At 34.9% G+C, this 16,511-nt stretch overlaps 1 protein-coding gene across 2 annotated transcripts in view; it reads right to left on the bottom strand.

The window, feature by feature from the left end:
• The window catches only part of vwf (von Willebrand factor), a 180,131-nt gene that overhangs the window by 5,141 nt on the left and 158,479 nt on the right, over window positions 1-16,511 (bottom strand). The window contains exons 50-53 of one of the 2 annotated variants that reach the window (XM_036973629.1): window positions 14,466-14,564; window positions 13,995-14,123; window positions 3,045-3,084; window positions 2,704-2,801 (exon numbers count right to left, since the gene is read on the bottom strand). In XM_036973629.1, coding sequence (XP_036829524.1) covers window positions 2,704-2,801; window positions 3,045-3,084; window positions 13,995-14,123; window positions 14,466-14,564 — 366 coding nt within the window. Of the gene's footprint in view, window positions 1-2,703; window positions 2,802-3,044; window positions 3,085-13,994; window positions 14,124-14,224; window positions 14,312-14,465; window positions 14,565-16,511 lie in introns of those variants that run through there. The other variant, XM_036973630.1, reaches the window with a different exon arrangement.

Raw genomic sequence — 16,511 nt, 5'->3', positions numbered from 1 at the left:
GTCCTTATGAATGGACAGAGTGTTACATTTTAATTGGATATTAAAACATAGAGTAATTTAATTGCTTTAACAACTTCCTAACCTCCTTAGAGATATTTCCCACAGATCACACGGCCCCACAAAGAATTTGAAAAAACATCTAACATTGATAAACTACCGCATCGGTAGCCACAGTATTCAGTCACAGGAGCAAGATTTGTGACCAATGGAAAAGGGCATCCAGTGGAACACAAACAATTTCGTAAACACAACCAATGCTGATCTGTTTATTTACCTTACCCTCCTATTCATACTACAACTATTTGCACGTTGCTAGAACACTTTACAGAGCTGATAATATAACACTTGAAATGTATTGATCTTTTTCAAACCTGAGTGCAAAATTTACTGTTGTGTCTCCTCACTTTTGTTTATTGTTTATTTCACTTTCTTTGGCAATGTAAACATGTTTCCCATGCCAATAAAGTCCCTTTGCATTGAGTGAGAGAGAGAGAGAGAGAGAGAGGGGGGGGGGAGAGAGAGAGGGGGAAAGAGAGAGAGAAAGGGGGGTGAGAGAGAGAGAGAGAGAGAGAGAGAGAAAGAGAAAGAGAGAGGGGGAGAGAGGGGTGGGAGAGAAAGAGAGAGGGGGTGGGGGAAAGAGGGGGTGAGAGAGAGAGAGGGAGGGAGGGAGGGAGGGAGGGAGGGAGGGAGGGAGGGAGGGAGAAACAGAGACAGAGAGAGACAGAGACAGAGAGAGAGAGAGTGGGTCATAATATATAGTTGTCTTACCTACTTTAATGAACTCTTCACTAAGTCCCACCCCCCTTCGTTACTGTTTGCAACCTGGAAGCCCAATTTGGAGAAAACGCCTGACAAGGATCTCAACCTATGTTTTTAATAGAGACTGAAATGAAGCATAGACACCCATTGCTGATCAGGAGTTGAACTGTCAAATGAAGTTTGTAGTGTGTCTCTGGATGCACTGTTCATGAAGTCAAAGTCTTATTCTATGTTTATGGTCAAAGCTCCTCACCACTTTTGGAGCTAACAAATGTGACCTGTTTCAAGAAGCTAGATGAATGCTGCACGTCACTACTTCACAGGAGAGGCATTTGACATTTTTTTTTGACATTTATTTGCATCAAAATGCGTTTTGTGGCAGAAATTCCAGAAATTCCAGAAATTCCATCTTGAACATGTGAATTTTCATGTGTCTAAATAACAAACTTATATGCCTGAATATATTAATACAATTTTAAAATTATGAGCCTAGTTGGTTTAGCCAAAATACAGGTACTTTCCCACTAGCCATGATTGGCTGAGATAATGGATGGGCTGGACATACCGAGAGATGATTTTGGATTGGTCTGCCATGTATCTGCTCAGTATGTGTGGACAATCCTTTCTACCTCAGCTTTTTTTTTAAAGATATCATGAAAAACTGAAAAAGTTTTGCTACTGCTCTCTACATTACTGCCCTGAAATTAATAGTTAATTAATAGTTAATTAATTAATTAGTGGGAACAAGTTGTGATGGACAACTTTCTGGAGGACGATCGTTTCTTGCTGACTCTCCCTAAATGAACATTTATCAAACAATGAGGAAATCCCTGATTCAATACAAAAAAGTATTGAACCAGTCTACTGATGACAGTGGTGGGGAAGAAACGGTGTCGCTGTCACGGAACAAGTTGAGCTAGTTTTGGAATGCCCGGTGGAAGCTGAGATGATTGCCAGATGCAGAGTCCAAAAGAGAACACATTTTGTCAGAAAGTTGTTTTCATTTTAGGTTAAAGCTTACTGTTAGCTAGGTAGCTAATTTTAGCTGGCTGGCTCTCTAGCTAACGTTACGTGTATGATCTGTGTAGTAATATTATTCATATTGCAGAAAGCCATTTGTATTAGTAGTTATAGCCTTATTTTTGCTAGCTAGCTAACATTGACCATAGTTGGTTAGCTTTATCTACCTGCAGACTCATGCATGGTAGTATTGCCGCATTCAAAACAACTGGGAACTTGGAAAATGACGAGGTCAAATCATGTGATCATCAGGTCAGAAAGTCGGAGCTCTAGAAAGAGACCCGAGTTCGAATTCAAAATTGGATGACACTTCTAATAAATAAAAAAAATCTGAGTGCCCAGTTGTTTTGAATGCGGCATTATAGTTGGGATTAGGATTCATTGTTTCGCTAGCTAGCTACATGTATTAACAAAATACTGCACCTTCTGTATCCTGCGCATGTGCGCATTTATTTGATATAGTGTGTGTTTACCAGAGATAGTAATGTGAAAAACAATGTGACCTGTACGAAAATCAGATTAGGATATAGGCCAAGGACTAGATAAATTTTTTCTACTACATTCAGCACTTTTAGTTAGCTAACTAACATACATTTGGAAAAATTTGTCATATTAACAATGGCTAGCTAGCATTAGCAACGTGTTCAATGATAGCTTTCTAACCAGCAAGCTAGCAAACAATGCAATAGCAACATTTTGGATTTGAAAAACACTTCAACAGTCTCAATATTTCAATATTTCAGCAGTTATAAGTAGATACCCCTGATGCACTTTCAAATTATTTAGCCATAAAAAATAGTTTTTAAAATAAAAACTATACGTTTTGTTGACTGTTGCTATCCATCAAAATGTTCTGATTGGTTGCCCAAAACATGTATTGTGTGTTTAAGAGTGGGACTGCTAAATAACTGTGTGTGTTCTCACCTCACAGTAGTGTAGTTCTATCTGTTGTTGTGACTGGCAGTCGTCCACTTTGATGTAGTTGAGTGTTCCCACTGTCTTCCTACACTCTGGCTCTGTACCTACAGATACACACACACACTCAGTACCTACAGATACACACACACTCAGTACCGACACACACACACACACACACACACACTCAGTACCGACACACACACACACGCACACACACACACACACACACACACACACACACACACACACACACACACACACACACACACACACACACACACATACACACACACAATAAGGACACAAACACAAGGTACGGACACGAACAACCTGAAGATGATACTCACACATCTCACAGCAGCTGGTTCCTATCTGGCTGATCTTCCCCTGAACACAGAGACAGTGAGACATATCATACATATCACATAAAACACAACAGAGACAAATCATACATATCATATAAAACACAACAGAGACATATCATACATATCATATAAAACACAACAGAGACATATCATACATATTATATAATATAAAACACAACAGAGACATATCATACATATCATATAAAACACAGCAGAGACGTATCAAATAATATTTTTAAAAAACAGAGACATATCATACATATCACATAATGTAAAACACAACAGAGACGTATCATACATATCATATAAAACAAAACAGAGACATATCATACATATTATATAATATAAAACACAACAGAGACATATCATACATATCATATAAAACACAGCAGAGACGTATCAAATAATATTTAAAAAAAACAGAGACATATCATACATATCACATAATGTAAAACACAACAGAGACGTATCATACATATCATATAAAACAAAACAGAGACATATCATACATATTATATAATATAAAACACAACAGAGACATATCATACATATCATATAAAACACAACAGAGACATCATACATATCATATAAAACACAACAGAGACATATCACACAAATCATATAAAACACAAAAGAGACATATCACACATATCATATATTATAAAACACTACAGAGACATATCACATAATATAAAAATAACAGAGACATATCATACATATCACATAATATAAAACACAACAGAGACATATCATATAAACACAGAGACATATCATATATATCATATAATATAAAACACAACAGAAACATATCATATATATCATATAATATAAAACACAACAGAGACATATCATACATATCATATAAAACACAACAGAGCCATATCATACATATCATATAAAACACAACAGAGACATATCATAGATATCATCTAAAACACAACAGAGACATATCATATATATCATATAATGTAAAACACAACAGAGACGTATCATACATATCATATAAAACACAACAGAGACATATCATAAATATTATATAATATAAAACACAACAGAGACATATGATACATATCATATAAAACACAGCAGAGACGTATCAAAAAATATTTTTAAAAAACAGAGACATATCATACATATCACATAATGTAAAACACAACAGAGACGTATCATACATATCATATAAAACAAAACAGAGACATATCATACATATTATATAATATAAAACACAACAGAGACATATCATACATATCATATAAAACACAGCAGAGACGTATCAAATAATATTTAAAAAAAACAGAGACATATCATACATATCACATAATGTAAAACACAACAGAGACGTATCATACATATCATATAAAACAAAACAGAGACATATCATACATATTATATAATATAAAACACAACAGAGACATATCATACATATCATATAAAACACAACAGAGACATCATACATATCATATAAAACACAACAGAGACATATCACACAAATCATATAAAACACAAAAGAGACATATCACACATATCATATATTATAAAACACTACAGAGACATATCACATAATATAAAAATAACAGAGACATATCATACATATCACATAATATAAAACACAACAGAGACATATCATATAAACACAGAGACATATCATATATATCATATAATATAAAACACAACAGAAACATATCATATATATCATATAATATAAAACACAACAGAGACATATCATACATATCATATAAAACACAACAGAGCCATATCATACATATCATATAAAACACAACAGAGACATATCATAGATATCATCTAAAACACAACAGAGACATATCATATATATCATATAATGTAAAACACAACAGAGACGTATCATACATATCATATAAAACACAACAGAGACATATCATAAATATTATATAATATAAAACACAACAGAGACATATGATACATATCATATAAAACACAACAGAGACATATCATGCATATCACATAATATAAAACACAACAGAGACATATCATGCATATCACATAATATAAAACACAACAGAGACATATCTCACAAATCAAATAAAACACAAAGGAGACATATCACACATCATATATTATAAAACACTACAGAGACATATCACATAATATAAAAAACAACAGAGACATATCATACATATCACATAATATAAAACACAACAGAGACATATCATACATATCATATAAAACACAGAGACATATCATATATATCATATAATATAAAACACAACAGAGACATATCATATATATCATATAATATAAAACACAACAGAGACATATCATATATATCATATAATATAAAACACAACAGAGACATATGATACATTTCATATAAAACACAGCAGAGACATATCATACATATCATATAATAAAAAACACAACAGAGACATATCATACATATCATATAAAACACAGAGACATATCATATATATCATATAATATAAAACACAAGAGAAACATATCATATATATCATATAATATAAAACACAACAGAGACATATCATACATTTCATATAAAACACAACAAAGACATATCATAGATATCATATAAAACACAACAGAGACATATCATTCATATCATATAATATAAAACACAACAGAGACATATCATATATATCATATAAAACACAAGAGAGACATATCACACATATCACATAAAACACAGAGACATATCATACATGTCATATAATATAAAACACAACAGAGACATATCATGCATATCATATAATATAAAACACAACAGAGACATATAACACATATCATATAAAACACAACAGAGACATATCACATAATATAAAACACACCAGAGACATATCATGCATATCATATAATATAAAACACAACAGAGACATAAAACACATATCATATAAAACACAACAGAGACATATCACATAATATAAAACACAACAGAGACATATCATACATATCATATAAAACACAACAGAGACATATCATACATATCACATAAAACACAACAGAGACATATCATACATATCATATAAAACACAACAGAGACATATCATACATATCACATAATATAAAACACAACAGAGATAATATAAAACACTACAGGGACATATCATACATATCATATAAAACACAACAGAGACATATGATACATATCATATGAAACACAACAGAGACATATCATACATATCACATAATATAAAACACAACAGAGACATATCATATATATCATATAATTTAAAACACAACAGAGATATATCATACATATCATATAAAACACAACAGAGACATATCATACACATCATATAAAATAAAACGCACCAGAGACATATCATGCATATCATGTAATATAAAACACAACAAAGACATATAATACATATCATATAAAACACAACAGAGACATATCACCTAATATAAAACACAACAGAGACAAATCATACATATCATATAAAACACAACAGAGACATATGATACATATCATATAAAACACAACAGAGACATATCATACATATCATATAAAACACAACAGAGACATATCATACATATTATATAAAACACAATAGAGACATATCATACATATCATATAAAACACAACAGAGACATATGATACATATCATATAAAACACAACAGAGACATATCATACATATCACATAATATAAAACACAACAGAGACATATCATATATATCATATAATTTAAAACACAACATAGATATATCATACATATCATATAATATAAAACACAACAGAGACATATCATACACATCATATATGTAGTGGTGTGGGGGCTGTGCTTTGGCAAAGTGGGTGGGGTTATATCCTTCCTGTTTGGCCCTGTCCGGGGGTGTCCTCGGAGTGGGCCACAGTGTCTCCTGACCCCTCCTGTCTCAGCCTCCAGTATTTATGCTGCAGTAGTTTATGTGTCGGGGGGCTAGGGTCAGTTTGTTATATCTGGAGTACTTCTCCTGTCCTATTCGGTGTCCTGTGTGAATCTAAGTGTGCGTTCTCTAATTCTCTCCTTCTCTCTTTCTCTCTCTCGGAGGACCTGAGCCCTAGGACCATGCCCCAGGACTACCTGACATGATGACTCCTTGCTGTCCCCAGTCCACCTGGCTGTGCTGCTGCTCCAGTTTCAACTGTTCTGCCTTATTATTATTTGACCATGCTGATCATTTACGAACATTTGAACATCTTGGCCATGTTCTGTTATAATCTCCACCCGGCACAGCCAGAAGAGGACTGGCCATCCCACATATGCTCTCTCTAATTCTCTCTTTCTTTCCCTCTCTCGGAGGACCTGAGCCCTAGGACCATGCCCCAGGAATACCTGACATGATGACTCCTTGCTGTCCCCAGTCCACCTGACTGTGCTGCTGCTCCAGTTTCAACTGTTCTGCCTTATTATTATTCGACCATGCTGATCATTTATGAACATTTGAACATCTTGGCCATGTTCTGTTATAATCTCCACCCGGCACAGCCAGAAGAGGACTGGCCATCCCACATATGCTCTCTCTAATTCTCTCTTTCTTTCCCTCTCTCGGAGGACCTGAGCCCTAGGACCATGCCCCAGGAATACCTGACATGATGACTCCTTGCTGTCCCCAGTCCACCTGACTGTGCTGCTGCTCCAGTTTCAACTATTCTGCCTTATTTTTATTCGACCATGCTGGTCATTTATGAACATTTGAACATCTTGACCATGTTTTGTTATAATCTCCACCCGACACAGCCAGAAGAGGACTGGCCACCCCACATAGCCTGGTTCCTCTCTAGGTTTCTTCCTAGGTTTTGGCCTTTCTAGGGAGTTTTTCCTAGCCACCGTGCTTCTTCACCTGCATTGCTTGCTGATTGGGGTTTTAGGCTGGGTTTCTGTACAGCACTTTGAAATATCAGCTGATGTACGAAGGGCTATATAAATAAATTTGATCATATAAAATAAAACGCACCAGAGACATATCATGCATATCATGTAATATAAAACACAACAAAGACATATCACATAATATAAAACACAACAGAGACATATCATATATATCATATAATTTAAAACACAACATAGATATATCATACATATCATATAAAACACAACAGAGACATATCATACACATCATATAAAATAAAACACACCAGAGACATATAATACATATCATATAAAACACAACAGAGACATATCACATAATATAAAACACAACAGAGACAAATCATACATATCATATAAAACACAACAGAGACATATGATACATATCATATAAAACACAACAGAGACATATCATACATATCATATAAAACACAACAGAGACATATGATACATATCATATAAAACACAACAGAGATATATCATACATATCATATAAAACACAACAGAGACATATCATACACATCATATAAAATAAAACGCACCAGAGACATATGATACATATCATATAAAACACAACAGAGACATATCATACATATCATATAAAACACAACAGAGACATATGATACATATCATATAAAACACAACAGAGACATATCATACATATCATATAAAACACAACAGAGACATATGATACATATCATATAAAACACAACATAGACATATCATACATATTATATAAAACAGAATAGAGACATATCATACATATCATATAAAACACAACAGAGACATATGATACATATCAGATAAAACACAACAGAGACATATCATACATATCACATAATATAAAACACAACATAGACATATCATATATATCATATAATTTAAAACACAACAGAGACATATCATATATATCATATAAAATAAAACGCACCAGAGACATATCATGCATATCATGTAATATAAAACACAACAAAGACATATAATACATATCATATAAAACACAACAGAGACATATCACATAATATAAAACACAACAGAGAAATATCATGCATATCACATAATATAAAACACAACAGAGACATATCATACATATCATATAATATAAAACACAACAGAGACATATCATACATATCATATAAAACACAACAGAGACATATCACACATATCATATAAAAGACGGAGACATATCATACATATCATATAATATAAAACGCACCAGAGACATATCATGCATATCATGTAATATAAAACAAAACAGAGACATATGATACATATCATATAAAACACAACAGAGACATATAATACATATCATATAAAACACAACAGAGACATATCACATAATATAAAACACAACAGAGACATATCATACATATCACATAATATAAAACACAACAGAGACATATCATACATATCATATAAAACACAACAGAGACATATAATACATATCATATAAAACACAACAGAGACATATAATACATATCATATAAAACACAACAGAGACATATCACATAATATAAAACACAACAGAGACATATCATACATATCATATAAAACACAACAGAGACATATAATACATATCATATAAAACACAACAGAGACATATAATACATATCATATAAAACACAACAGAGACATATAATACATATCATATAAAACACAACAGAGACATATAATACATATCATATAAAACACAACAGAGACATATAATACATATCATATAAAACACAACAGAGACATATCATACATATCACATAATATAAAACACAACAGAGACATATCATATATATCATATAATTTAAACCACAACAGAGACATATCATACATATCATATAAACACAACAGAGACATATCATGCATATCATATAAAACACAACAGAGACATATCACATAATATAAAACACAACAGAGACATATCACATAATATAAAACACAAGAGAGACATATCATACATATCACATAATATAAAACACAACAGAGACATATCATATATATCATATAATTTAAATCACAACAGAGACATATCATACATATCATATAAACACAACAGAGACATATCATACATATCATATAATATAAAACACAACAGAGACATATCACATAATATAAAACACAAGAGAGACATATTATACATATCACATAAAATAAAACACAACAGAGAAATATCATACATATCATAAAAACACACCAGAGACATATCATGCATATCATATAAAACACAACAGAGACATATCACATAATATAAAACACAACAGCGACATATCACATAATATAAAACACAAGAGAGACATATCATACATATCACATAATATAAAACACAACAGAGATATAATGCATATCATATATAACACAACAGAGACATATCATACATATTATATAAAACACAACAGACATATCATACATATCATATAAAACATAACAGTGACATATCATACATATCACACAATATAAAACGCCACAGAGACATATCATACATATCACATAATATAAAACACAACAGAGACATATCATAGATATCATATAAAACACACCAGAGACATATCATGCATATCATATAAAACACAACAGAGACATATCATACATATCATATGAAACACAATAGAGACATATCATACATATCATATAAAACACAACAGAGACATATCATACATATCATATAAAACACAACAGTGACATATCATACATATCATATAATATAAAACACTACAGAGACATATCATACATATCATATAATATAAAACACAACAGAGACATATCACATAATATAAAACACAACCGATACATATACTACATATCAATTAAAACTCAACAGAGACATATCACACATATCATGTAATATAAAACACTACAGGGACATATCACATAATATAAAAAACAACAGAGACATATCATACGTATCATATAAAACACTATAGAGACATATCATACATATCATATAAAACACAACAGAGACATGTCATACATATCATATAAAACACAACAGAGACATATTATACATATCACATAATATAAAACACAACAGAGACATATCATATATATCATATAATTTAAAACACAACAGAGACATATCATACATATCATATAAAACACACCAGAAACATATCATGCATATCATATAAAACACAAGAGAGACATATCATACATATCATATAAAACACAACAGACATATCATACATATCATATAAAACACAACAGACATATCATACATATCGTATAAAACATAACAGTGACATATCATACATATCCTATCATATAAAACACAACAGAGACATATCATGCATATCACATAATATAAAACACAACAGAGACATCATACATATCTTATAAAACACAACAGAGACATATCATACATATCATATAAAACACACCAGAAACATATCATGCATATCATATAAAACACAAGAGAGACATATCATACATATCATATAAAACACAACAGACATATCATACATATCATATAAAACACAACAGACATATCATACATATCGTATAAAACATAACAGTGACATATCATACATATCCTATCATATAAAACACAACAGAGACATATCATGCATATCACATAATATAAAACACAACAGAGACATCATACATATCATATAAAACACAACAGAGACATGTCATACATATCATATAAAACACAACAGAGACATATTATACATATCACATAATATAAAACACAACAGAGACATATCATATATATCATATAATTTAAAACACAACAGAGACATATCATACATATCATATAAAACACACCAGAAACATATCATGCATATCATATAAAACACAAGAGAGACATATCATACATATCATATAAAACACAACAGACATATCATACATATCATATAAAACACAACAGAGACATGTCATACATATCATATAAAACACAACAGAGACATATTATACATATCACATAATATAAAACACAACAGAGACATATCATATATATCATATAATTTAAAACACAACAGAGACATATCATACATATCATATAAAACACACCAGAAACATATCATGCATATCATATAAAACACAAGAGAGACATATCATACATATCATATAAAACACAACAGACATATCATACATATCATATAAAACACAACAGACATATCATACATATCGTATAAAACATAACAGTGACATATCATACATATCCTATCATATAAAACACAACAGAGACATATCATGCATATCACATAATATAAAACACAACAGAGACATCATACATATCTTATAAAACACAACAGAGACATATCATATGTATCATATAATATTAAACACATGTCAACAAATCATTTCTGTATGGACCTGCTTTTTGCACGGGGGCATTGACAAGCTAAAACAGGAAAGGGCCAAACTGTTCCCACAAAGTTGGAATCAAAGAATTGTCTAGAATGTCAGTGTATGCTGTAGTGATAAGAATTAAGGGGCCTAGCCCGAAACATGAAAGACTGCCCCAGACCATTACTCCCCCTCCACCAAACTTTACAGTTGGCACTATGCACTGGGGCAGGTAGGGTTTTCCAGTCATCCGCCAAACCCATATTTGTCTCTTGGACTGCCAGATGGTGAAGTGTGATTCATCACTCCAGAGAACACGTTTCCACTGAGTCGAATGGCACCAAGCTTTATACCACTCCAGCCGACACTTGGCATTATGCATGGTGATCTTAGGCTTGTGTGTGGCTGCTTGACCATGGAAACCCATTTCATGAAGATCCCGACAAACAGTTCTTATGCTGACGTTGCTTCCAGAGGCAGTTTGGAACTCGGTGGTGAGTGTTGCAACCGAGGACAGATGATTTTTCAGCACTCGGCAGTCCCATTCTGTGAGCTTGTGTGGTCTAAAACTTCGCGGCTAAGACATTGTTGCTCCTAGACATTTCCATTTCACAATAACAACACTTACATTTTACCTGGGAAGCTTTTGCGGGGCAGAAATTTTACAAACTGACTTGTTGGGAAGGTGGCATCTTATGACGGTGTCACGTTGAAAGTCACTGAGCTCTACAGTAAGGCCATTTTACTACCAATGTTTGTCTATGGAGATTGCATAGCGGTGTGCTCAATGTTATACACCTGTCAGCAACCTGTGTGCCTGAAATAGCTGAATCTACTAATTTGTCCGCATACTTTTGGACATGTAGTGTATGTTGTGCTGTAATGTGTAAAATGTGGTAGTGTTGTGGTTGGATGTGGGTTGTGTTATGTTGTATTGAGGGTTAGTGTTGTGGTTGGATGTGGGTTGTGTTATGTTGTATTGAGGGTTAGTGTTGTGGTTAGATGTGGGTTGTGTTATGTTGTATTGAGGGTTAGTGGTGTGGTTGTCATGTTGTATTGAGGGTTAGTGTTGTGGTTGGATGTACAGTAGGTTGTGTTGTATTGTTGTCTTATATTAGGGTTAGACTTAGGTTTAGGTAGTCATAGGGAGTTTCTCAACATGTATACTACCGTGTTCTACCCTATCATGCTCTGAGTGCCTTCTCCCAGGACGTTCTCTGGAGGAGTAGAGTGTGGAGAACACATACAACTTTACATAGCCAGTAATCCCTATTGACTTACTATGGGCTTGTGATCTAGACACACTGATTATTTTAGGCAGGTAACCATGACAATATTAACACTGCATGTATTTATTAATGTATCAAGAAAAACAATTGATGTCAGGCAACATATGATATGTGATTCGACAACTTCTCATTCCGAAGCGTGTTTTCTGTCGCTTCAGTTTAATTCCAGCCACCATTGTTTTCAAGAAATATTGCGTCTTTTTTTACATGGTTGCGTCATATTTCTGTGCATGCTTTCAGATGAAGCTTGCATCGACGCATGCTTCAAAATATGAACAAATGGAGTACGCACCCGAGAAGTGTCCTCTGTACTCCGTTTTGCCACACTTTGATTTGGACTCATTCCGTGACCCTCCCGTGGTGCAATGTGCTCAAAGCATAGTGTTGTTTGGTGGTGGTATTGTGGTTATAGTACTGTATCAAGGATTAGTGTTGGGGTTGGATGTGTTGTGATGAGGGTTAAAATGGTTGTGTTGTACTGTAGTTGTGTTGTGGTTATAGTGTTGTGTTATAGCCATACCCCCTGGTCCAGACAGAGTTGGCGGTCGAGAGGAGGGCAGGTGGTCACTCTGGTCTGGAGAACCAGATCTCCTTTACCGTTGACACCACAGGAGTATTGACTACAGCCTTCATTTAGACTACTGTTGACCTGTAGGGTTAGAGACAGGGGGTTAGAGTAGAGCTAGTTTACTGTTGACACCACAGAAGTATTGACTACAGCCTTCATTTAGACCACTGTTGACCTGTAGGGTTAGAGACAGGGGGTTAGAGTAGAGCTAGTTTACTGTTGACACCACAGGAGTATTGACTACAGCCTTCATTTAGACTACTGTTGACCTGTAGGGTTAGAGACAGGGGGTTAGAGTTTAAGTAAAGTTGAGTTGAGTTGAGTTGAGTTGAGTTGAGCTGTGTGTGTGTGTGCGTGTGTGCGTGTGCGTGTGTGTGTGTGCGTGTGTGTGTGCGTGTGTGTGTGCGCATGTGTGTGTCTAACCTTGACAGTGATGAAGTGTCCGTCAGGTCGTTGGATGGTGCAGGCAGTGGCAACACAGCGACCACAACACGACTCTGGCACTTCTTCTAAAGTATAGCCCTGCAGCACACATGCACACATCTCTTAAAGTGATGTTACAAAGGCCATTTTGTTCCAGAATGCTCACCGCAGACAGCTAGAGTGGAGAGGTGTGAAACATGATGATGGTGGTGATGATGATGATGATGGTGGTGATGGTGGTGATGATGATGGTGATGATGATGATGATGATGATGATGATGATGGACTTAGTGATGGTGATGATGATGATGATGGTGGTGTTAGTGATGATGGTGATGATGGTGAGGATGGTGGTGTTAGTGATGATGGTGATGATGGTGTTAGTGATTATGGTGATGGTGGTGATGATGGTGGTGATGATGATGATGATGATGATGATGATGATGGTGTTAGTGATGATGGTGATGATGATGGTGTTAGTGATTATGGTGATGATGGTGGTGATGATGGTGATGATGGTGGTGATGATGATGGTGTTAGTGATGATGGTGATGATGATGATGATGGTGTTAGTGATTGTTACGTTCCCCAGTTTATGTGTTGTAGTTTGTGTATTTACATGTGTTTATTTCAGGAAATGGCTTCCTGAAATCCCTCAAGCAGCTGATTGGTCGACTCCATGGCTAATTGGAGAGCTGACCCCGCCCCCTCGTCAAGACGCAGCTGTCTCCAATTACCTATTCTTTCTGAAGCTATATATAAAGCCAGTGTTCTGTTCAGGAGAGAGATTTTGCTGGAGATAGATTTTTGCTGGGGGTCATTGCTGGGAGGTCATTGCAGAGAGATTGAATGTGAGGGAGGTCATTGCTGTGAGAGGAGGCTGATGGCTGTGGATAATTTACTATGTTAGTTGTTGGTAGCAGTTGGTATGTTCTGTGAGTTTGTTGCTCAGATAGAGCTTATTTGATGTCCTTTGTTTCTTAGTTTGTTTGAGAAATTATTTGTTCTTCTGTTTCATTTGTTCCCAGGGGGGAAGGGGAAGGCACCTAGGGAGTGCTTAGGCAAGAGGCCCGCGGGCATACATATATCCGTAGTATATTCATTGTCTAGGCACACTAGGTAAGACCTGGGCGGACCACCCCCTGTATTTTAGTAGTGGGTAGGCAGGTAAGACAGGAGAGGGGGGGCTTTGAGATTTACTTTCTTTGCTTTGGTTCCATCCAGCCCCTTTTCCCCATATTACCGTGTAAAGGAATAAAGTCCTTGTAAACGGTACCGCATTCTGCCTGTTGTCATCCTTACTCGCACCTACAGTCCATACCTTTTTCACTTCACGGAGAGTTTAGTTGTAGCAGGGTGTTGCGTTCCCTCTTCATAGAGGCGTGCGTAACAGTGATGATGATGGTGGTGATGATGATGATGATGGTGACGATGATGGTGTTAGTGATGATGGTGATGATGATGGTGTTAGTGATGATGATGGTGATGGTGGTGATGATGGTGGAGATGATGATGGTGTTAGTAATGATGGTGATAATGATGGTGAGGATGGTGGTGATGATGATGATGTTAGTGATTATAGTGATGGTGGTGATGATGATGACCCATCCTGTCTCAGCCTCCAGTATTTATGCTGCAGTAGTTTATGTGTCAGGGGGCTAGGGTCAGTTTGTTATATCTGGAGTACTTCTCCTGTCCTATCCGGTGTCCTGTGTGAATTTAAGTATGCTCTCTCTAATTCTCTCTTTCTCTCTTTCTTTCTCTCTCTCGGAGGACCTGAGCCCTAGGACCATGCCCCAGGACTACCTGACATGATGACTCCTTGCTGTCCCCAGTCCACCTGGCAATGCTGCTGCTCCAGTTTCAACTGCCTGTGATTATTATTATTTGACCATGCTGGTCATTTATGAACATTTGAACATCCTGGTCATGTTCTGTTACAATCTCCACCCGGCACAACCAGAAAAGGACTGGCCACCCCACATAGCCTGGTTCCTCTCTAGGTTTCTTCCTAGGTTTTGGCCTTTCCAGGGAGTATTTCCTAGC

This window comes from Oncorhynchus mykiss, unplaced genomic scaffold (genome assembly GCF_013265735.2).
Source record: "Oncorhynchus mykiss isolate Arlee unplaced genomic scaffold, USDA_OmykA_1.1 un_scaffold_277, whole genome shotgun sequence".
In the NCBI taxonomy this organism is placed as follows: domain Eukaryota; kingdom Metazoa; phylum Chordata; class Actinopteri; order Salmoniformes; family Salmonidae; genus Oncorhynchus; species Oncorhynchus mykiss.
Note: the sequence above shows the minus strand (reverse complement) of the source record. Positions and strands in the feature narration are given on the sequence as shown.